A 24,450-nucleotide genomic window follows, 5' to 3' on the forward strand; every position below is an offset into this window, starting at 1 on the left:
AGGACTAACTGATTACTCAAATCCTCTTTCTGTCTACAGCTTGATGGCTACATATACATAATCCAGTCCATCCATTTCTGTTACTTCTCGGAATCAACTTCTGTGGGGACAGTAATATAGGCAAAGATGCCCAGGTGTCCCTTTTCCCTGCCACCACCTCCTACTCATCTGGAGGAGTAACCTTCCCAGGCCAACCAAGAAACAGAATCTCTACATCACGTTCTTGGCTTACCCTGATGTCTCCTCCCGGTTGTACCTGCCTGAAACGCTTCCTCAGAAAGGAGTTTAAGAGGTATCCTAATCAGATATCCAAACCACCTCAGCTGGCCCCCATTCAATGCTGAGGAACAGCCGCTCCACTTTGTTCTTCTCGGCCATTCTCTAAGGCTGAGCCCTGACACCCTGTGAAGGAAGGTCGTTTTTGCCACTTGCATCCGCAGTCTATCTCCTTCGGTCACTACCCACAGTTCCTGATCCTAGGTTGAGGGTACGACTTTAGGTCGACTGTTATTTCACTTCACCACAACTGACTGGTACAACTTAAGCATGACTGCGGACACTTCTCCGATCTGCCTGTCGATCTTCTGCTGCCTTCTTCCTTCACTTGTGAACAAGATCCAGAGATAGTTAAGCTTCTCCACTTGAGGTAGCACCCCATTCCCAACCTGGAGAGGACACTCCACCCTTTTCCATCTGAGAACCACGATTATGGACTTGGAGGTGTAGGTCCACATCCATGCCACCTCACACTAAGGTCATAGCTTGATGAAGACAGCAGGATAACATCATCTGCAAAAACCAGAGATACGATCCTGAGGTCACTGAACTCCTTGGCTACACCTAAAAATTCTGTTCAGAACAATTATGAACAGAAATGGTGACAGGGCAGCCATGGTGGAATCTGAGCATAGAAACTTTATTAATCCTGAAGGAAATGTAGGGCAACAGCACAAATATACAAGATACAAATACACATATAGCAAGAATTTTCTGTAAGGAAGTGAACAATGTGTTTGTATTTACTAAGTGATGGAGTGTCATTTTTCATGTGGTCAGCAGCTGTTAACACCTTATTTAACATGCTAATGGTACAGCAGTATATTTTTAACTTTTGTTTTATGGTCAGTTAGTATCCTTGGTTCAAACCGAGGCCAGATCACTTTTGTCTGATGTATGCTGGGTATTTCAGTTTCAGTTATAAAAAGGTCTTATTTATGTGTGCCCTGTGGTTTGCTGGTATCCCACCCTGGGTTCGTTTCTACCTTGAACCTGATGGTGCTTTGTTCAGCCTTATACTATAAAATACCCGTTCAAAACATGGGTGGCTGAATGGTGATGTAGACTTTCAGGAAACATAATGGCGCAGTGATTAGCAAAGTCCAGCTCACAGTACCGACAGCCTAGGGTTGAATTCCATACCAGTCATGTTTTCTCAGTGTTTCGTATCTTGGGTTAAATTTCCACACCTGTGGAATTTTCACATTTTCCCTGTCATGGCAAAGGTGTTGCATGATAGGTGAATTACCAAATCCATAATGGTGGTGTGTGTGTTGAATGGGCCATCTGATGGGCTGGTGCCCAGTACTGCTGGGATAGCCTCCAGCCCTCTGGGATCCTAAGCAGGTCGGAGAATATTATGTTACAGTAGGCATAGAAAAGATTCAGCCCCCTTCAAAATATTCACATTTTTTTTGCCTTACAGCCTGAAATGAAGACGCACACATAAAATAGTTCTCATATTTTTCCAGCTGTATTTACTCAGTGCAACTTATAACAGCCAAGAGAAAAATATTATAGCAATAGTTAAGGAACAAAATAAAAACTAAAAAACAAGACTCACTGAGATGGTTAAAGGATCCTCGCCCCTTTGTCAATACTGTGTGGAGCCCCCTTTTGCTTTAATTCCAGCCACGAGTCTGTTCGGATTCTTCTCTACCAACTTGGCACATCTCGACTGTGTAATATTTGCCCACTCGGCTTTACAGAACTGTTCAAGCTCAGGCAAACTGGATGGTGAACGTTGGTGGACTGCAATCTTCACGTCATTCCACAGATTTTCAGTGAGGTTTAAGTCTGGGTTGTTACTTGGCCACGCAAGGACATTCACCTTTTTCTCCTTCAGCTACTGTGTGGTCCGCTTTGCTGTGTGCTTCAGGTCATTGACATGTTGGAAGGTGAACCTTCTTGCCTTGACAACTTTCTGGCAGAGGGGCAGCAGGTTTACCTCTAGAATTTGATGGTATTTTGTTTCATCCATTTTCCTTCTATCTTGACAAGGGCAGAGAAATGCCCCACAACAGGATGCTTCCACCTCCATTCTTTACTGTATGTCTAGTGTGTTCTTTGGATGGTATTGTCTTACTGCTAGATATACTGTTTGGCATTGAGGCCACGTAGTTTGATTGTGGTCTCATCTGATCATAACTCTTTATTCCTTCGGGCCTCAGAATCTTCAAGATGTGTTTTGGCAAAACTTAATCGAGTCTTGATGTGGCCTTTCTGGACGAGTGGCTTTTTTCTTGCAGCCCACCCATTCAAGCCACATTCGTGGAGCATTTTGTGGTATTGTTGTCAGGGGTGTGTTCTGCACCTACTCTGTTCAGTGCTTGTATGGACTGGGTGTTGGGCAAGGTCGTGGGGTCCAAGTGGTGTGGGGCATCTGTTGGTGAAGAAAGATTCACGGATCTTGACTTTGCTGACTTTACTTTCATCTTCGCGGAGTCAATGGAGGCTGTGATTGAGGTGCTCAAGAGACTGAGTGAGGAGTCTGAGTGTCTGGGCTTGCGAGTGTCCTGATAAAAATCAAAGATCCAGGCCTTTAATGACCTCTTGGGCACGGCCATCCGCAGTGTGTCCATTTGCGGAGAGAGTGTTGACCTTGTTGAGAGGTTTACTTACCTTGGCAGTGACATTCATGTCTCTGGTGACTCTTCGTATGAAGTCAGTAGATGGATTGGGATAGCATGGGGGGTCATGAGGTCACTGGAAAGGGTTGTGTGGCGCTCCCGATATCTATGCAAAAGGACGAAGGTCCAAGTCTTTAGAGTACTGGTGCTTCCTGTCTTGCTATATGGTTGCGAGACATGGATGCTATCCAGTAACCTGAGACAAAGACTGAACTCCTTTGGTACTGTGTCTCTCCAGAAAATCCTTGGGTACTGTTGGTTTGACTTTGTGTCGAATTTTGTGTCATGAGCAGTTGCTCATGAAGTCCCGAATGAGGCAAAATACCTGCATTGTGAAGGAGCGTCAGTTGCAGCACTACAGCCATGTGGCGCGTTTCCCAGAGGATGATCCGGCTCGTAAGACCCTTATTGATGGGGACCCGAGTGTCTGGACCTGGCCAAGAGGTCACCCATGTATCACCTGGCTGCGGCCGATAGAGGGTCATTTCCAGAGGGTGGGACTGGACCGCGTGTCTGCCTGGGGGGTTGCCAACCGGGATCCTGAGTTGTTTCGTCATGAAGTGGGTGTGGCAACGCACCGTACCAGTGCATGCTCCCCAACTTGACTTGACTTGTTGCCACATACACACAATGACCTCTGTTTGACAAAAAATCCTGCAACTGCCATAGGCCTCTTGGTTGCCTCTCTCACCAGTTTCCTCCTCGCTCTTTCATTCAGTGTGATCCATTGAGGGTCCTAGTGGTACCAAACACTCTCCACTTCTTTGATTATGGACTTCACTGTGTGCTCTAAGGGACTGATGAAGCCTTTGAGATTTTTTGTCTCCTTCTCCTAACTTGTGCCTGACCACAGCTTTGAGATCTGAGAGAGATCTTGTGACAGTGCCTCGTCACCCATCGTTGATTGTTTGCTTTCAGTTGCACCTTCGAGTGCTGGAATGCTGCAGAAATAGCTGAAGAGATCAGAAGGATTACAACTGAGCACAGGAGGAAGCCAATGAGCTTGGTGTGCAATGGAGAAGGTGATTAGTAACACTTGACTGAGTTTAGTGGGTGATCCTTTAACCATCTCAGTGATTGTGTTTTTTATATTTTATATTTTATATATATATATATATATATATATATATATATATACAGTGGGATGCAAAAGTTTGGGCAACCTTGTTAATAGTCATTATTTTCCTGTATAAATCGTTGGTTGTTACGATAAAAAATGTCAGTTAAATCTATACTAATAAAAGGCAAAGCCTTCACTGACTGACTGGCTGACTGACTCACTGACTCATCATTAATTCTCCAACTTCCCATGTAGGTAGAAAGCTGAAATTTGGCAGGCTTATTCCTTACAGCATACTTTTAAAAGTTAATCAGGTTTCATTTCAAAATTCTACACGTAACGGTCATAACGGTCGACAACGTCCGCCATATTGAACTTTCTTATTTATGGCCCCATCTTCACAAAATTTGGTAGGCGACTTCCCTGCGCTAACCGAAACCACTGTACTTACTTATTTCGATGGTATGATGCCACTGTCGGCCGTCATTTTGAACTTTCCAACGTCACCAATTTTCAAACTTCCCGTGCAGGTACAAGGCTGACCCCATCTTCACGAACTTTGGTAGGTGGCTTCCCTGCGCTAACCGAAACCAATGTACGTACTTATTTCGGTGGTATGATGCCGCCATATTGAACTTTTCAACAGTCTTTGTTACTTATGGGCCCATCTTCAAGAAATTTGGTACACGGGTTCCCAACGCTAACTGAATCCTACTTGCGTACACATATACGTCCATAGCCTGCAGCTCGGTCACCGTGTGAGGCGGCGTTGGGTCCCCCATCCCAATGCCTCCCACGTTGTTGGCTGCCTGCCTATATAAGGCCGTCCGTCGCTCCGGTCTCTACATTCCCTTCCTTGCTTCGCCACGGGATTCACGTCTCCCTACTGATAACTACAGCCTTTATGTTTAATCCACGGCTTCTCCGCTGTTTTATTGTTTGTTTATTACAATTATAGTTATTGTGTAGGTATTTTAGACTTACTTTACATTGCTCAGGTACCCATTTCCTTTATCATTCCAACCCCCATTACCATGTTTATCAAGATGATCATATTGCACGGCCATATCAGGCTCACTCTTGATATCCGGAGGAACATTGTGTCTTATGTATTGAATGACTGGGACAGGTTCAAGGTGTGGACTGATGACGGTACAGGAGATAATTATACTACACAGGAGCACTAGAAGAGTGAAATGCTTAAGCCCTTCACCTATGGTTCTGCATGTGAATTGATGGCTGCCGCTGAATTGTTCGGTTGTCGCTTTCAAGTGTACCAAAATGGCCAAATATTTTATACCTTTTGACAACCGCCAATGCCTCTTAAACATCTTAGATTGACAGGTGATGATTTCAGTAGTGGACACTTTGATGTTTCTAAATGTTTAAACTCTCAACAGCTGGATGTGAAGTTATCTATGAAACCAGTTGTATGCTTACAACGCTTGACAGATGCTGAATGTCTCTTCAACACAAGTCCTACAAATACTGTCGTCATTGAAACAAACCATGAAACTCAAACCGATTATGACAGCAGCAATCCAAGCTGTGAGATTTGAGACAAGATTACTGTTCACATGGCCAACTGTACTTTGCATGCTCAAGAGTAAGCTCAGCGCACAGATTGGTCATATTACAACCGGAGGGCCGGACTGACAACATAGTATACAAAGAGATCCTTAACAAATAATTATTGGCATATTTTCCCTCAGTTTAAAAAGGTTTACTTTTCTTCTTAATAAAAATTTTAATGCAGTACTTCGCCGATGCGAAGCGCGGGTATTTTGCTAGTATATCATATAGGAGACACACACAGTGATATTTGAGAACTGAAATGAAGTTTATTGGATTTACAGAAAGTGTGCAATAATTGTTCAAATAAAATCAGGCAGGTGCATAAATTTGGGCACCACAAAAAAGAAATGAAATCAATTTTGAGTAGATCCGCCTTTTGCAGAAATTACAGCCTCTAAACGCTTCCTGTAGGTTCCAATGAGAGTCTGGATTGTGGTTGAAGGTATTTTGGACCATTCCTCTTTACAAAACATCTCTAGTTCATTCAGGTTTGATGGCTTCCGAGCATGGACAGCTCTCCTTAACTCACACCACAGATTTTCAATTATATTCAGGTCTGGGGACTGAGATGGCCATTCCAGAACGTTGTACTTGTTCCTCTGCATGAATGTGGATTTTGAGCAGTGTTTCGGGTCGTTGTCTTGTTGAAAGATCCAACCCCAGTTCAGCTTCAGCTTTGTCACTGATTCCTGGACATTGGTCTCCAGAATCTGCTGATACTGAGTGGAATCCATGCGTCCCTCAACTTTGACAAGATTCCCAGTCCCTGCACTGGCCACACAGCCCCACAGCATGATGGAACCACCACCATATTTTACTGTAGGTAGCAGGTGTTTTTCTTGGAATGCTGTGTTCTTTTTCCTCCATGCATAACGCTCCTTGTTATGCCCAAATAACTCAATTTTAGTTTCATCAGTCCACAGCACCTTATTCCAAAATGAAGCTGGCTTGTCCAAATGTGCTTGAGCAGACCTCAAGCGGCTCTGTTTGTGCTGTGGGTGGAGAAAAGGCTTCCTCTGCATCACTCTCGCATACAGCATCTCCTTGTGTAAAGTGTGCCGACTGGTTGAACGATGCACAGTGACTCTATCTGCTGCAAGATGATGTTGTAGGTCTTTGGTGCTGGTCTGTGGGTTGACTCTGACTGTTCTCACCATTCGCCGCTTCTGTCTATCTGAAATCTTTCTTGGTCTGCCACTTGAGCCTTAACTTGAACTGAGCCTGTGGTCTTCCATTTCCTCAATATGTTCCTAACTGTGGAAACAGACAGCTTAAATCTATGGGACAGCTTTCTGTATCCTTCCCCTAAACCATGATGATGAACAATCTTTGTCTTCAGGTCATTTGAGAGTTGTTTTGTGACCCCATGTTGCTACTCTTCAGAGAAAATTAAAGGAGGAGGGAAACTTACAATTGACCCCCTTAAATACTCTTTCTCATTATAGGATACACCTGTGTATGTAGGTCAGGGGTCACTGAGCTTACCAAGCCAATTGAGTTCCAATAATTAGTTCTAAAAGTTTTGGAATCAATAAAATGACAACGGTGCCCAAATTTATGCACCTGCCTGATTTTGTTTGAACAATTATTGCACACTTTCTGTAAATCCAATAAACTTCATTTCACTTCTCAAATATCACTGTGTGTGTCTCCTATATGATATATTTAACTGACATTTTTATCGTAACAACCAACGATTTATACAGGAAAATAATGACTATTAACAAGGGTGCCCAAACTTTTGCATCCCACTGTGTGTATATATATATATATATATATATATATATATATATATATATATATATATATATATATATATACACACACATACACATTTTTTTTTCCTGAACTGTTGCTATGATGTCTTTCTCTTGGCTGTTATAAGTTGCATTGAGTAAATATAGCTGGAAAGGCTGCAAAGCAATAAACTGAATATTTTGAAGGGGCCGATATTTTTCTATGCTCACTGTGTATGTATGTGGGCAGAAGAGTACAGGAGTGGTTAACATTGCCACCTCACAATGCCAAAAGATGATGGGTTTTATCACGGCCCAGTCATTTTCTGTGTGGAGTTTTCATCGTCTTATATTACACATAATATACATATGTGGGCAGCATGGTAGCACCGTGGTTAGCACCAGCCCCTCGCCTCCAGTGCCTGGTTGCTGTTTGAACTGAATTTGCACCACACACATGTGGTAAGTAATTTGGGCCTAAGATGGAGGAATGGTATCCTGTTCACAGCCTATTCCTGATTTGCACTCATTAGTTCAGTGACTGGCTCCTTCCGCCATAACCCTGAACCGAATTAGGTGGGTTCCACAATGGATGGGTGGCTGCAATGAGCACTAGAGCGACAGGTTAAGTTGTCTTTTTCACATTTGCCAAGTGTGTGTTAGGGTAGGGTTAGTTGCCCCTTACACTCTTAACATCAGTGGAGGGCTTTTTAATTCTTGCTTACTCCCCATTGGACGCTGGAGTGTTTAGGCCATCCACTGTTTTTCATGCAGTAGAGGGAACCTTTAAGGTGGCTTGCTAGTTTCTTCACAGCAGGTGGCAGAGTTCAGCTAAAGTGCACCTGAAGCCTGTCATTTGGTTAAGATGTACTTTAGTCTCTCGCTTTCTGTTTCCCTCCAAGATGACCCCTGTTCATGCAGCAGCATTGGGCGTCACTCACTCGGGCCGGTTTTTCAGGTTGGGTGACTCTGAATATTTTTTTTTTGTGCCGCTGTATACTTAGGGGATCATTTCTTTGTACACGCGCTTCAATGAGTTTGCGTCTCTGCTCAAAGTGTCAGTGGATTTGTTGTCCAACGATGTGCGGCCAGGAGGAGGAAGAGGAAGATGAGGAAAACGAGAAGGTAGAGGAGGAAAAGGTCTTGTGTGAAGATAATGAAGGGTCACAAGTGTTCAGGCTGACAGAGACGGGCAACACAGGAGAAGGAAAATGCAGAAAAGCCAAGGTGTGCTCTCTCCTTGTTTGCTTGGGGGATTTCCTGTGTCAGTTTGTTTGCTTTCCTTGTGCCAACTGCTATCATTGCTTATATTTATATTATTTTGCTGGTAAGCACAATTTTTGGCACTTTAGGTCGTTGTCTTCCTTTAGTTCATTAGGTTTTAGGATTGAATTTGGAGCTTTACTGCTGAGCAATAGTTCAGTTAGATAAGATAATTTATATTGGCGGATAATTAAGTCACTTGAGATAAATGCTGCCATCACCATTGGCCGCCTTGCCCATAACAAATTCTGAACAGATTCTTTTTTTTTAAAGTCAGAATTAGTGAAATATCTTGAGATTGGTTTTAATGTAGAGTTTTGTTTCTTTTTTCCCACCTCATAAACACCTGAATGAGGTTTAATTGTCTGTTTGTCTGGTGTATGTGTATGGTTCATCCTGCATTTGAATGTTTTTGCTTGGTGGAGCTGCTGGAGCTCATCCTGTGTAGGGGAGTTGTGCCTTTTAAGGGAGGTGTAGTAGTAGCGTGTTGTACCGTGTTAGCCATTATGGATGCAATAAGAAGTCAAGCAGAAATGACACCATTTACTGTATTGGCTAACTGAGCAGATTCCGATATGAAACTGTACTCCACGCAGGTTGTGATGGTGTCGTTAAACTCTACTATGAGTTTTTGATGAGTGAATTGGGAGGGCTTACTTCACATCGGCTTAATAATAAATAATAATTCATTACATTTATATAGCGCTTTTATCAGTACTCAAAGCGTTATCCACCCAGGGAAGACCCGGGAAGCGAACCCACAATCTTCCACAGTCTCCTTACTGCAAAGCAGCAGCACTACCACTGTGCCACCTGTGAGGCTTGATCACGCCGTTCACACTTAATAATCTGCATCTGCGTCATTTCATATATATATTTTTTTCTAATTATGACCCCGGATTTACATGTTATATTTAGAGTGGCTTTATGAAGTCAGGGTAGCTAAAGCAAACTGGATGTTTGGGATGTAAACAAGTTATACAAGTTATACATTCTCTGTCTCTGACCTAAAGTGGGCATGCCACATTTTTTCTTTAGTTTATTATATATACTCATGAAAATGAATGTCTCCTCAGTACAATTGACAGTAATACAATACCAACCCATACACACTCAAAAGTATTTAAAACATGCAACATACACTCAACTGCCACTTTATTAGGTACACTTGGTCAACTGCTCGTTAACGTAAATATCTAATCTGCCAATCACATGGCATTAACTCAGTACAGTTAGGCCTGCAGACATTGTCATGATGACCAGCTGAAGTTCAGTCTAAGCATCAGAGTGGAGTAGAAAGGCAGTTTAAGTGACTTTGAACATTGTTGGTCACAGTTGGGCTGGTCTGAGTATTTCAGAAACTGCTGATCTGCTGGGATTTTCATGCACAACTACCTCTAAGATGGTCCGAAAAAGGGAAAATATCCAGAGAGTGGCAGTTATATGGGCAAAAATACCTTGTTGATGCGAGAGGTCAGAGGAGAATGGCCAGACTGGTTTGAGTTGATAGAAAGGCAACAGTAACTCAAATAAGCACTCGTTGCAGTGGAGGTACGCAGAAGAGCATCTCTGAATGCACAACACGTCGAACCTTGAAGCAGGTGAGCTACTGCAGTAAGAGACCACACCGGGTGCCACTCCTGTCAGCTAAGAACAGGCAACTGATTCACACGGTCTCAATTTCTGCTGCGACATTCAGATGGCAGGGTCAGAATTTGGTAATAGCAACATGGATCCATCCTGCCTTGTATCAACAGTTCTGGATGGTGAAGGTGTAATGGTGTAGGGGTATTTTCCTGGCATCATTTTGGCTCCTTAGTATTAACTGAGCATCGTTTAAATCCCACAGCCTATCTGAGTATTGTTTTCTGACCATGTCTGTCCCTTTATGACTGCAGCGTACCCATCTTCTGATGGTTATCTCCAGCATGATAACGCACCATGTCACAAAGCTCAAATCATCTCATCTGGTTTCTTGAACATGACAATGAGTTCGCCGGACTCAAATGGCTTGCACAGTCACCAGATCTCAATCCAGTAGACTGCCTTTGGGATGTGGTGGACCTGGAGATTTGCATCATGGATGTGTAGTCTACAAATCTGCAGTAACGGTGTGATGCTATCATGTCAATATGGACTAAAATTCCTGAGGAATGTTTCTAAGCCTTGAAGAATAGCAGCAAGTCTGAAGGCAAAAAGGGGTACAACCCACTACTAGTAAGCTGTGCCTAATAAAGTGGCCGGTAAGTGTAATATATGTACACACTTACTGGGGAAATTATTAGGAATACCTGTACATTTGCTTATCTGTTCACTTATCTAATCAACCAATCATGTAGCTGCAGCACAGTGTATATAAGATTACTAGCAAAATACCCGCGCTTCGCAGCGGAGAAGTAGTGTGTTAAAGAAGTTTTGAAAAAGAAAAGGAAACATTTTAAAAATAACGTAACATGATTGTCAATGTACTTGTTTTGTCACTGTTATGAGTGTTGCTGTCATTAAGGATTTGATTATCATTATTTCTTTCAATCAGGTTCGTATTTGGAGGATGTGTTGTGTTCAAGTTACATTCCGTGTTTGTCCACCGTTGTAAAGATAACAGGTTTCATTCATCGACGTGATCACTACCCAAATCGGTACTCGTGAATCTAAGATGTTTAACAGGCATTGCCGGTATTAAGTTGTGGATTTGCCTGTGAATATTTAGCGGCAGCGTGTCTATGAACTTAATTTAAACTTTAAGTTTACACCGTGTGCTTTGTTTCCGAAGTAGCTGCACTTATGAATATGCTTGTATGCGTCACTCGCTTCATATTCTTTCGCTGCCTTCTCAATTGTGTAATGCGATTTTTGAACAGGTTTCATTCATCGAAGTGATCACTACCCAAATCGGTACTCGTGAATCTAAGATGTTTAACAGGCATTCGCGGTATTAAGTTGTGGATTTGCGTGCGAATATTTAGCGGCAGCGTGTCTTTGAACTTAATTTAAACTTAAGCTTTACACCTTGCTTTCCTATTGATATGTCTACAAAGGCTTGTTCAGACTCAGAGGGTTGTTCCTTTCTTACTGCATCAATAAACAGCTCGTCTTCCTCTTTATCTGAGACATCACACACTGCATGCATGGGTTTACCTTTCCCAGTCCTGCACAGCGAATATCGTATTCGTTGTAGGCATGACAAACGCCAGCGGCAGCCTGCCTATGAACTTAATTTAAACTTAAGGTTTACACCGTGCTTTTTTTCCGCATTAGCTGCACTTATGAGTATGCTTGCATGCGTCACTCGCTTCATATTCTTTTGCTGCCTTCTCAATTGTGTAATGCTGACGGATGGCCCCTTTATGGGCAGGCACTCAATTATGTGGGAGGCGTGACGATGAGGGACGCAACTCCGCCTCACACGGCAACCGAGCTGCAGGCTATGGCCATATATGTGTACATAAGTAGGTTCCAGTTATGACCGTTACGCGTAGAATTTCGAAATGAAACCTGCTTAACTTTTGTAAGTAAGCTGTAAGGAATAAACCTGCCAAATTTCAGCCTTCTACCTACATGGGAAGTTGGAGAATTAGTGATGAGTGAGTCAGTCGGTCAGTCAGTGAGGGCTTTGCCTTTTATTAGTATAGATTACATACTGGTCAGGAGCTTCAGTTAATATTTACATCTAACATCAGTCTCTTTCTTCTTTCGGCTGCTCACGTTAGGCCACAGCAGATCATCTTTTTTCATATCCTCTAGTCCTCTGTGTCTTGCTCTGTTACACTCTTTATTGTTATCCACATTTTGATCTGGCAAAATTTTACACTGGATGCCCTTCCTGACGCAACCCTCCCCATTTATCTAGGCTTGTGCTGAAAAAATTTGATCTCTGGGATTTTGACTGTGGTGTGATTGTTGGTGCCCAGCAGGCTGGTTTGTATTCTTCTGTAACTGCTGATCTCCTGGGAATTTAATGAACAACAGTCTCTAGGGTTAACCACATTTTTAAACATAAATTGAGCAGCCCTTCTATCGTGATAAGAGAGGTCTTGGAAGAATTGCCAAACTGGTTTGAGCTGAAGTAAAGGTTATGCTAGCTCAGATAACCACTCACTACAACTGTGGTAAAAAGCTTTCCAAAATTCATAACACATCAAACAGCAGAACACCATGTCAGGTTCCGCTCGTTTCAACCAAGAACAGGAAGCTGAGGCTGCAGTTGGGCACAAGTTCATCAAAACTGGAAACTTGAAGACTGGAAAAACGTAGTCTGGTTTCACATACACGAGGAAAGCTTGGGTGCCTCCGTTTATGCTCATTAAAGTTGCCCATTGGATTGAGCAGAACAGGTCTTGTGTAATGTCCCCTGGTGTCCCGCCCGCTCTACTCACGACCACAGAATACTAAATAGGATGGTGAAGACTGCTCAGAATATAACTGACCCACTGCTTCTTTCCGTCTTAGAAAGGCATATTGTCTTTCTTTATAAAGACCTTATTTATTCTGCACATGTCTCTCCAGGATGGTAGAAATTAAATTGGAAATATGTTAAAGATAGTTAGAAACCAGACAGGAAAAGGGCTTGCCCATTGCGTCTTTAACTTCTCTTCATGAAGAGGGATACACTCGGTCACAGAACAGAGATGGAGAGCCATTCTTGTAGATAACTGAATTTACTAACAGTTGCTTTCTCGGATTGGTTCACTAGCTTGCAACCCTCTGATTTGCTCAAGAGACAATACAATACAATTTATTTTTTGTATTGCCCAAAATGTGGGAGCATCTGGAAAATGATTTGGTTGATGCTGGAATAGGTGTTGATGAGGCCAGCAGGGGTCCCAATACCCCAGTGCTGTAATGGAGAAACTGTGCTGTTAAAAAGTAGTTGCCGTCCTTCGGATGAGGTGTAAACCTGAGATGCTGACTCTCTGTGGCTATAAATGATCCCTGGGCATCCTTTTTAAAGAGTAGGGTGTATACTGATGTCCTGGCTAAATTGTCCTCCATGGCTTGGTCATTCAGGCCCCCTAATCATTCCTGGTCTCTAATTGGCTATCTCTCTCACCTCTTCACCACCTAACAGCTAACGCGTGGTGAATGTACTGGCACAAAAGTGGCTGCCGTCACATCTTTCAGGTGGATGCTACACATTAATGTTGGTTGAAGTTGTTCCCCGCTCACTATGAAAAGCAGTGTGAGAAAAGCACTCTATAAATGTAAAGAATATTTATTATCATTAGGGTGGAATGGGAGGGCCAGTGAGATGCAAGTTTCATTACTGGGATTCCTCTTAGAATTGATGTTATAAGGCCTGCTCCTGATTTGATTGAGGGCCCCGTCCACAATATGAGAAGGTGAATGCTTTATCAACGAATAACTCTTCATTCTGAGAGCTTTGTTACAGATGTCAGTCTTATCACTGCAGAGTCTAGGGAACTGTGTAAGAGGCTGAGCGATTTTACTATGCCAGGAATGGAAGGAGCTTTAGAGAAGGTAACCATGTAAGTCAGCTGGCTTGTAATAGACAGATGTCCTGGAAAGCTGATATCTAAAAATGGTAGAGTTGTCATGAAAACATCGATTGTAATACTGAAGGATGGATGGAAACTATTTAAATTATTAATGGGTTCTTGTAGCCAGCTTTTGGATCAAGAGGCAGGACCAAAATAACTTCATTTTGGGATGATCAGAGGTGGTTTAAGTGAGACATATTTCTGTTAAAATCGCATGCTTGAGTATATGACCTGTGAATCCTTCATACTCTCATGCCCGGCCAGGACGCCCTTTTGACACTGGATCTGGGGGTTGCAGCCATGGGATGTAAACTACATCCCCCCGGAACTCTGGGTTGCATCGGGGCCACTATCCTGGTACACCGGAACTCATCCCTGTTGGGCTCCATGGCCACCGCTAAGGGGAGCTGCAAGGCTTCCAGAGCCCGTGTGAGCGGGAACGCAGCCTAATTTAGGCTAATTGCCACCTGAAGCACTTCTGGGTGGGCTATAAAGGGAGCCTGCGACCACTACTCGGGGTGCCAGAGTCGGGAGGAGGAGGAGGATAAAGCTGCCTGGGAGGACTGGAGGAAGACAAGTGATTTTTGTGCTGTGGTTTTCTTTTCTTGTGTTGCCTTTTGGGAACTGTGCTGTAGCTGAGGGACACGGGGAAGACGTGATCCCCAGCAGAAGAACAGAATGAATATTTTTGTTTGTTTTCACCTGTGCCTCCGGTGTCAGTCTGTGTTCGGGTCGGCGCCAACAGTATGTCAAAGGCTCTTAATGTGGCACACCCCACAGAGCTAAACACCTCTTTACTGATGCTTTGTAAGTGTTGTCAAGATTGTAATTAAGATCTCGCTACATGACAGTATATGAGTCATAGGTACCTTAATTAAGTACGACCCAAGAATGGCGTTAAACCAGTGGTCGTAGTCCTGGGGACATCATGAGTCTGTATGTTGTGTTGTTTTAGCTTCTGGCCTACTTAAACAAGCTGTCATTTCCCAGTTTTTGTGTTTTGTGGTCGCTGTACAAATTATAAAACTAAGTTTGAAAACTTTTTTTAGAAGGTACCAAGCACTTATGGATGTTACAGGATGATTCATTTATCGTTTTTTAGGTTGTTTTTGGTTTTCAAGATTTTCATGACCATCGTTTTTATTAAGTCCATTATTTCCTAATGAACACATTAGAGGGTCCGATGTTGAAGTAGTTGCAGCTAGGGAATCCATTCCTGGGAATTCAGGAATCCCGCATGTCATTCCCGGAAATCCCGGGCTCCCGTGAATGACACAGTGCACGGGCATCTCACATGTGAACAGCTTTGTAATGACCGACACTTATTTTTAATAAAACTATTGCAATATGTTGACCCCAATAAAAGACTGACCTTATCTACAAGCAGTTCATGCTGTCATATAAGTACATGTATCTAGTTAGTTGCGTAATAAGAACGTCGAAAGCACAACGTGTCGAGCGTCTGGTCATCCAGGCGAGAGCGTACCTTTGTGTAGAGTACAGCAACCGCTGAGAAAGCACGCTGTGCCTCCACTGAAGTAGGCGGCACAGTAATCAGATACTGATACAGTTGTTCTAAACAACGCCCGCACTTGCCATTGCTCTGAAACACCGCCATTTCAGCTATTACTGATGCATCCAGTTTCTTGTCATCATTCTGTGGTGGCAAGATTCTTGGCACGGCTAATGCGGATGCAACATACTGACGCATTGCAGTTTCAAGTTGCTGTTCAAAGCTGTTGTCTGATGAAGACACCAGCCTGTCCTGTCAACAGCATGTGCCACAGACGTCAACGAACTGCCCCGTCCCGACATTCGTGAGCTGCAGAGTGCAGACACCTCCCAGTCCACTGTGCTCAGTCTTAGTGAAAGCCAGGAGACTGACTGCTGCTGGTCTGTTGTTGACTGAATTAATGAGCAACACACTACACCTTGGGCCAAAAAACCGGGCCACTTAATTATTTTCAACTATAACTCTGTTATTTCTTGATCGATTTTTACACTTTTACATGCTATATATGCGAGCTTGGCCGTTCCCGTTCAGCCGGATATTCCAGCAGTGATTTCATATTCCAGCAGGGATTTCATTCCCTAGTTGCAGCCTTTCAGCATTAAGGGTCATCTGGCCGAGTGTTAATTGTCATTATTAGGGTATAATTAAGGGAGCAAACTACATAGAAAAGTCAAATTACTAAGAAAACAACAATGGGCAGTTAAGCATTTCAAGGAATAGCAGAAATACAGATATTTCAGAATATCTCATAAATATTAAAATCACACTGCTGTGCTTTTCGGAATGCAGAATAAGAGAGAATTACAACCAAGACCTGCTAATTAAATTAAACGAGTTAGAGATAAAATGTCTGACTGATTGTGAAATTAGTCGGATCAAAATCCTCTATGCTCATGGAGCCCTCTTTCCCAATGCAGGGACTTTTTTCAAGAACATTCTAGAAGCTCTGGAATATTTGTAGCATTCCCACTGCAGGCTCTCGAGACAGTTCTAGTTCCAGGTAGGGAGTTTGTGATATGTTTTGTAGCTCCTATTCCAGGGTATGTACTATTCAATCAAACAGGAACTTTTATGGGTGGGGCTTGGGTGATGAATTGTGCTGATTGGCTGACCGTAAGCAGAGGGGCGGTCTTACCTTCTCAGCTAACAGTTTGAACTTTTAAGAGTTATCAAAGGAGATGCTACACTTTGAACCGCAGTCCTCACTGCATCACCCTTCATAGGCGCCTCCCTGGTGTGCCATGCAATGTACCACATTGAAGCAATAATGTGATTTTGCAATTGTTTTGAAGCAATAAGTTGTGTGGGTCGCCAGTGAACTCCTGATCATGCTCCACTTTGCGCCGCATTGCTCTTCAGCTGCCTCTCTGCACCACATTGAAGAAATAATCTCCCATGTGAAGTGGTAATCGATTCGAAGCAATAAGATGAGGGCTGCCCACCGCACTTCACACTGCATCACTCTTCATAGCCACCTACCTGGTGCACCATGCCATGCACCGTGTCGAAGCAGTAATCTCCAAAATGAAGTTGCGATTGCAGTGAGATGCCCCACATCTCCTGAACTGCCGACTTCGGCGCTCTATGGACCACACCATCTTCATAGCTGCTTCCCTGCTGCTGTGAATTGCTTTAAAGCAATAATCACAACCATGAATTTGAGATCAGTTCAGATCAGTAAGGTGGGGTCCCCCCCCGGTGAACTGTGAAACGCACCTCACTTCACACCATATCACTCTTTGCACATCATATCACTTGCTTAAGGTTACGGTTCCTTTTGTGCAGTGGGAACACAACACACAAAAGTGGCCAGGGACCACAAGTGGGCCAGTGTCTACATCGTGCAGGAACTCAATGATTCCTGACAACAAAGTTCCTGCGGTGAGATGGGCCTTTTGAGAACCACTGACTTAAGTAAAGCAGCTTAGGATATCTTACATATAGGCCAGAGAAAGAACAGAGTGCAAACAGTACATTTCAAGGAGAAAAATGGGCGAGTAAGAGAGGATGAGTTCTTTACACTCCAGATTCATCAGGAGAGATTCTGGTGGGAGCCCAAACTGTAAACGACAGGAAACACCTGAAGATTTGGAAGCATTTTTTTTCTTTTTTCTGCCATCATAAAGCAAACAGTTTTGCTAGGTGTAGCTCCACTTTTCCAGATTCCAGAGACACTTGATTGTTGCTGGTGCACGGGTCACACGTCATTACTTTTTCCACCATTAGCACTTTAAGATGCTGAATTGCAGGTGCTTTAATGTCACTCTGCAGCCATCTCTTGCTTATTTTAATTCAGGGTTCTTTTTTTGTGGTGACGAGTCAGGTCAACTTGTAGCTATGCCAGGTTGATGGAACAGATGGCCGTCTTTACATGGTGGTGTGGTGTAGCCACTTCTCTAGCTTGAATTATTTCAGAGGTCATTGCCAGGTAATGCAGATCTACCCGCTGCCTCTGAATTCATTTGCATGTGCTTCACAGATTACATAGGTACACTGCATCGAGGTATCAATGAAAGGTCACATATGAGATAAGTCATTAATTTACAGAATTTTGGAATTGCCACCATCTTGACGGGGCAAGATAACACTTGATGGACATACCAACTCTTTTTGTTAGAAGATGCTTTCCAGAAACAAAGCAGAACAAGTTTTTACTTTTATCATGCCAGTCCGTATGCAGTGGCAGGTGAATTGTCACAACGTAAGTAACTACGGGTGGGTGGAATTGGCAGCCTTATGCTGGGTTTAGCACAGATTAAAACTGAATGTCCTTGGTGGCAGAAGAGAATTTTATCATGTCTCCACCAATGCCTTAGTAGTGGGCATGCATTAGTGCAAAGGGAGAGGTATAATGGTGGGGTCAGGTGGCCTCGCCTTTGACCACCAGTGGACAGCATAGCAGCTTCCTGAGAACATTAAAGGATCAGATTTGGAAAGATTTGTCCTTCATAAGATGCGGTGGGCTGGCGCCCTGCCCGGGATTTGTTCCTGCCTTGTGCCCTGTGTTGGCTGGGATTGGCTCCAGCAAACCCCCGTGACCCTGTGTTAGGATATAGCGCGTTGGACAATGACCGACCGACTGTCCTTCATAAGAACATTTGACGAGGAGAACATTCAGACCATTTGTCACTCGTTATGTTTGACAGCTCAGCCATTAGCAAAACATTTCTTCTCAAAGGTTGTTAAGGTTTCTGCTTCAACTCCATATTTCAGTAGTTTGTTCCAGGATCCCAGTGCTTCCTGGCTTCAGTCTTAAATTGAATTCCCTTTAATGTCCAGTGATGTCCTCGAGTACAGTTGTGGCCAAAAGTTTTGAGAATGACACAAGTACTGGTTTTCACAAAGTTTGCTGCTTCAGTGTGTTTAGATCTTTTTGTCAGATGATTCTATGGTGTATTGAAGTATAATTACAAGCATTTCATAAGGTTTAAAGGCTTTTATTGGCAACTACCTGAAATACTCAGCGTTGCCTGGGAGGAAAATAGTGGGTTTTTTTTCTTTAATTGTTTGAGAAAATTACTTTTAAAATAAGAATAAATTAACAAACAATGAAGACTCACTAATGTGCTTGTCTTACGGTCTTGTATAGGCGCTTTTCCACTGCATAGTACGGCACGACACGGTTCAGTTCAGCTCACTTTTGAGGGGTTTTCCACTGGGAACAGTACCTGGTACCTGGTCCTTTTTTTTTAGTACCACCTCAGCCGAGGTTCCAAGCGCGCTTTCGTAACGGTTCAACTCTGCTGGTCACTGATTGGCCGGAGAAAATCGTCATTACTGCGTCACTGAACTTGCAACACGAGACAAAACAGACCCGCTAGATTTTTAGCACAGCCAGCGAAGGTTCGGACGCACCATTTTGTTTTAGCCAAAAATGGCTGTTTCGTGGTCTATTGAGGAAGTACAGACGTCCCTCTCGTTGGTAGCCGAGGAGCGGATCCAGCGAGAGCTGGATGGGGCGACGCGGAATGAAAAAGTTTTTCAGGAGGTCGCTAAGCTCTTGGGCGCACATGGCTTCCATCAGACTTACAAACAGTGTAGGGACAAGTTAAAAAAAAATGAAGAGTGAGCAGTAGAGGCGGCGCAACTATAACGACACGTGAATAATCCTGCCCACTCTAAAGCGGTACTAAACTGCAGTCGAAACGCAAACCGAGCCAAACTGAGCCGAACCAAGGTGAGCTGTACTGAACCGTGCTGTGCCGTACTATGCAGTGGAAAAGCGCCATATGCATCTCCTTCCGTGAGAACCCTAAATCCAAAGAGGACTGGAACCCCTGCAGATTTTATTTTTTTCTCCAGCCATCTGGAGATTTTTTTTTGTTTTTTCTGTCCTACCTGGCCATCGGACCTTACTCTTATTCTATGTTAATTAATGTTGACTTATTTTATTTTCTTACTGTCTTTTATTTTTCTATTCTTCATTATGTAAAGCACTTTGAGCTACATTTTTTGTATGAAAATGTGCTTTATAAATAAATGTTGTTGTTGTATGTTATCATCAAATTTACGCTTGGAACCAACCAACTCTATTTAATTTCAAAAGCAACAGGGGGTGCTCAGTGGCGCTCAAATATAAAGAATGCTGGTAGTCACCTCCAGTTTGCCCTCTGGTGGTCGTTCCTAGTGTCACCTGGATGATAACATACAATACAATACAATTTATTTTTTGTCTACCCCAAAATCACACAAGAAGTGCTGCAATGGGCTTTAACAGGCCCTGCCTCTTGACAGCCCCCAGCCTTGACTCTTTAAGAAGCCAAGAAAAAAACTCCCAAAAAAAACCCTTGTAGGGAAAAAATGGAAGAAACCTCGGGAAAGGCAGTTCAAAGAGAGACCCCTTTCCTGGTAGGTTGGTAAATGGTAAATGGCCTGTATTTGATATAGCGCCTACTAGAGTTCAAGAACCCCCCCTAGGCGCTTTACAACACAACAGTCATTCACCCATTCACACACCCATTCACACGCTGGTGATGATAAGCTACTTTGTAGCCACAGCTGCCCTGGGGCGCACTGACAGAGGCGAGGCTGCCGAACACTGGCGCCACCAATCCTTCCGACCACCACCAGCAGGCAAGGTTGGTTAAGTGTCTTGCCCAAGGACACAACAGCTGCATTCTCATGCCGGGAGCCAGGATCGAACCTGCGACCCTCCGATTGCTGGACAACCCGCTCTACCGACTGAACTACTGGTTGGGCGTTCAGTGGGTGTCAAAAAGAAGGGGGTTAATACAATGCACAGAACAGAACAAATCCTCAATACAGTATAAAAAATAAAAATTTTAGAAGTATGGAGTAGAATTTAACAGTAGATGATGTCACATAATATGATTTGGAGTCCTGGAGACCTCATTCATTAAGCTGCCTCCCCCATTTGGCCATTCCACATGTGAAATAGCACTAATCCTATGAAAGGACCCCTCTTTCCCACGAATCCTGTGATCCTTCATCAGGGATGACTTTACCTTAGGCAGGCAAAACAACTTGGTAGGTGGGCCGTGGCACCAAGTGCCACATTTGAGTACCGAGACGAGAAACAGAATAGTTGAGGGTTAGTATCAAATTAGAACTATCAGGTTACTTATGTTTTAGTGCTAATGACTAACAACAGAGATGCAGTCTGTACAGTAAATCAGCAGCTCTAGTCAGGGTGTGCTAAACCGGGATTTAAAAGCTGAGACCGAAGGGGCACCTTTTATAGTAGCAGGCAGACAACTCCACAGCTTAGGGGGGTCCTGTAACTAAAAGCTCGACCTCCCACTGTTATTTTATTAATCCTTGGAATCCTAAGCAGACCGGCATCTTGAGATCTCAATGTGCGTTCTGGTTTGTAAGTCGTGATAAGTTCAGACAAGTAAGCCGGACCTTGGCCATTTAATGCTGTGTATTTTAAAAGGAGGATTTTAACATGCACACCAGACCGTAAGATCACCCCACACACTACCCAGAAGGGGGGCGGGTTAGGGTTGATTTCACCCTACAGTATATTACATTAAGTTTATGCAAAGTGTCAATATTTGCAGTGTTGGCCCTTCTTTCTTTTTCAAGACCTCTGCAGTTCGCCCTGGCATGTGTCAATCAACTTCTGGGCCAAACCCTGACTGATGGCAGCCCATTCTTGTATAATCAATGCTTGGGGTTTGTCAGAATTGGGTGGTTTTTTGTTTGTCCACCCACTTCTTGAGGATTGATCACAAGTTCTCAATGGGATTAAGGACTGGGCAGTTTCCCGGCCAAGGACCCGAAAGTTCGATGTTTTGTTCCTCGAGGCACTTTAGTCATCACTTTTGCCTTATGGCCTGGTGCTCCATCATGCTGGAAAAGGCATTGTTGGTCACCAAACTGTTCTTGGATGTTTGGGAAAAGTTGTTCTCAGATGACATTTTGGAACAACCAGCACACCGCTGTTATAGTTTCAGATATTTGTTACTGTTTTTTTTTTTGCATCCTTTCAGCTCCAGTTTGGGAAGTTTGACAACTGCAATTGAACTTGAGTTTACACTTCTGAACTCAAACGTGTAAAGTTCACCTCAGTTCATCTGTTCGCCGAGTTTGCAGATAAATTATAAGAATTCACGAGAATCTTTGTTAATTTGTTTTCTACGTTGCTTCTTAACCCTTTTTCTGATTTTTGGGATTCTCATTTAGCGTTTCTGTACTTTTGAAAGACTTTCAGTTTTGATCTTCGCATGTCTCCTAGCATTTCTCTTCTGGTCCCCTCCATTACTTTTTGCAGTTTATGCTTCTGATAATCTATAACAATCCCTTCCTGGTGTCCCCTGTGTACCCAGAATAGGATATGCCGGTCCTTACATGCTGCCAGTGTATTGCGGTCTTCTCAGAAAGTCTTATGTGGAATTTATGGCTGCCATGTGCTAATCTGGTGGTTTTGACAGCTGGACTCCTCTGTGTTTAATGAGATGCTTTACTTTGCTGAAGTTGTCTCCTGTTATAATTGACTGATCTCTTCTGCTGATGTCTGGTCTTTTCCAATCCCCTCCAAGTTTGCCATTTTGTTTCTGCTTGTACTGCTGTTTTCATTTTCACCTTTGGCTAAACTCATTTTCTCTGTAAAGTACTTTGTGATGGTACACGCTGTTAAATGTGCTATATGAATGAAACACTTATTAATCCACTAAAGCTGACTAAATCAGATTTTAGGTTCCTTGTGAGGATGGATCAATCATAAGCTTTATGGCAGGCAGTTATTATAGGTATCGCATCTAATAGGGTTCCTTTCAGTAGCATCGCTTAACAATGAAAGATGAAAAAAAAAATCCAGAGTGTGAGGAAAATAGAGCTTCTGTTCCACAGTGTATCCATCTAGCCACCCATTTTCTGTGTTGCTTTATCCAGTTCAGAGTCACGGGCCAGGTATCATCACGCTCAAGGCAGGATCTAACCCTGGACAGGTGTCCGTCCGACACAGAGCATACTTACACTCACACTCACTCATATGATGGAGGTTTAGAGTTGCCAATCCTTTCAAGACACTGTTCTTGCATATGAATGTTTGTTTGTGCTGGTGTTGAACCCGGAATGGGCCAGTGCATAGGGAATGGCTGTAGTCCTCAGGATGTTAGAGATAAATCTGCCAATCTTGGTTTTTAGTCAGCAAATCTTCTTCTTCTTTCGGCTGCTCCTGTTGCCACAGCGAATCATCTGTCCACAAACTAATTTGAAATTGTCATTGATGGGTGCTGTGAACCCAGCCACAGGGGATGCACAAACCAGTGTGTTTCTTCATACCGATCCCAAGCCCGAATAAATGTGGAAGGGTTACGTCAGGAAGGGCATCCGGTGTATAATTTTGCCAAATCAATATGCGGACAACAATACGAATTTCCATACCGGATCGGTCGAGCCCTGGGTTAACGACGACCGCCACCAGTACTGTTAGCCAACAGGGTGCTGGCGGAAATTGGGCTACTGTTGGCCGAATGAGAAGAAGAGGGGGGAGACGTGTCCGGAAGCAGGTTGGTTTGGACAGTTGCAGAGGAGAGATGCTGGGTATATTGGGAGAAGGATGCTAAAGATAGAGCTGCCAGGGAAGAGGAGAAGAGGAAGGCCTAAGAGAAGGTTTATGCATGCAGGTGACGGGTGTGACAGAACAAGATGACGAGGACAGGAAGATATGGAAGAAGATGATCTGCTGTGGCGACCCCTAACAGGAGCAGCCAAAAGAAGAAGAAGAAGAAGAAGATGACGACTGATGGGTGCCATGACCACATTCTTTGAGGGTATATGGACGGATTTTCTTATAGGCGCTGTTTTAATGATGTCCTGCGGCAGTCTGGTCTGAGTGACTTCAAGGAAAGCCACTTTCCCAAGAGTGTTTACTGCCACTGCGTTTAGGGCACATTGAGTTAAACAGCCACTTGCTGTCTCAGACTGGGGACAGTTTAGAGCAGGAGTGTTAAACTCCATTCCTGGAGGGCTGCAGAGTAGGTTTGTTCCAGCCACGTACTTCATTAGTAACATTAACGGAACTTACTGTGTTGCCTTCATTTTAATTGACGTGCATTTTAATTATTGTGTTTTATTTTCTCTTTACCTGGCACCTAAACAATGATGAGATGCAAACCAAGCTAGTAATGGATGATGAGGCAAAGTGTTTGATCCACTCTGCACCGGTGTCGTTAACGTTCATACAATATCTGACTTAATAAAATAGTTGAAAAAAAAAGTGAATGCCTATGAAATATTTATGTATTGTGGCTCAGAAAGCATTGGGATGGTAATCTCAAGGAATATGAAATCTTATGAAAATGAATGGCGTGACCAAAAGAGAACATCAATGAGCCACAGAATTAAATAATGGGTTTCATTAACAGCGGAGTAGGCGATTGGCTGCAGTGAAAATGGTGGCCTTTCAGGACCTCATCAGACCCCTGAGTTG

General features: G+C 43.4%; 1 protein-coding gene across 3 annotated transcripts in view; it reads left to right on the plus strand.

The window, feature by feature from the left end:
- Positions 1-24,450, plus strand: part of itpkcb (inositol-trisphosphate 3-kinase Cb) — a 215,559-nt gene that overhangs the window by 143,413 nt on the left and 47,696 nt on the right. The window contains exon 1 of one of the 3 annotated variants that reach the window (XM_039768131.1): positions 8,283-8,504. The exons of the other annotated variants lie outside the window; for them this stretch is intronic. Coding sequence (XP_039624065.1) covers positions 8,310-8,504 — 195 coding nt within the window. The 5' untranslated portion in view covers positions 8,283-8,309. Of the gene's footprint in view, positions 1-8,282; positions 8,505-24,450 lie in introns of those variants that run through there. 3 annotated transcript variants of the gene reach the window in all.

This window comes from Polypterus senegalus, chromosome 11 (assembly GCF_016835505.1).
Source record: "Polypterus senegalus isolate Bchr_013 chromosome 11, ASM1683550v1, whole genome shotgun sequence".
Taxonomy (NCBI): domain Eukaryota; kingdom Metazoa; phylum Chordata; class Cladistia; order Polypteriformes; family Polypteridae; genus Polypterus; species Polypterus senegalus.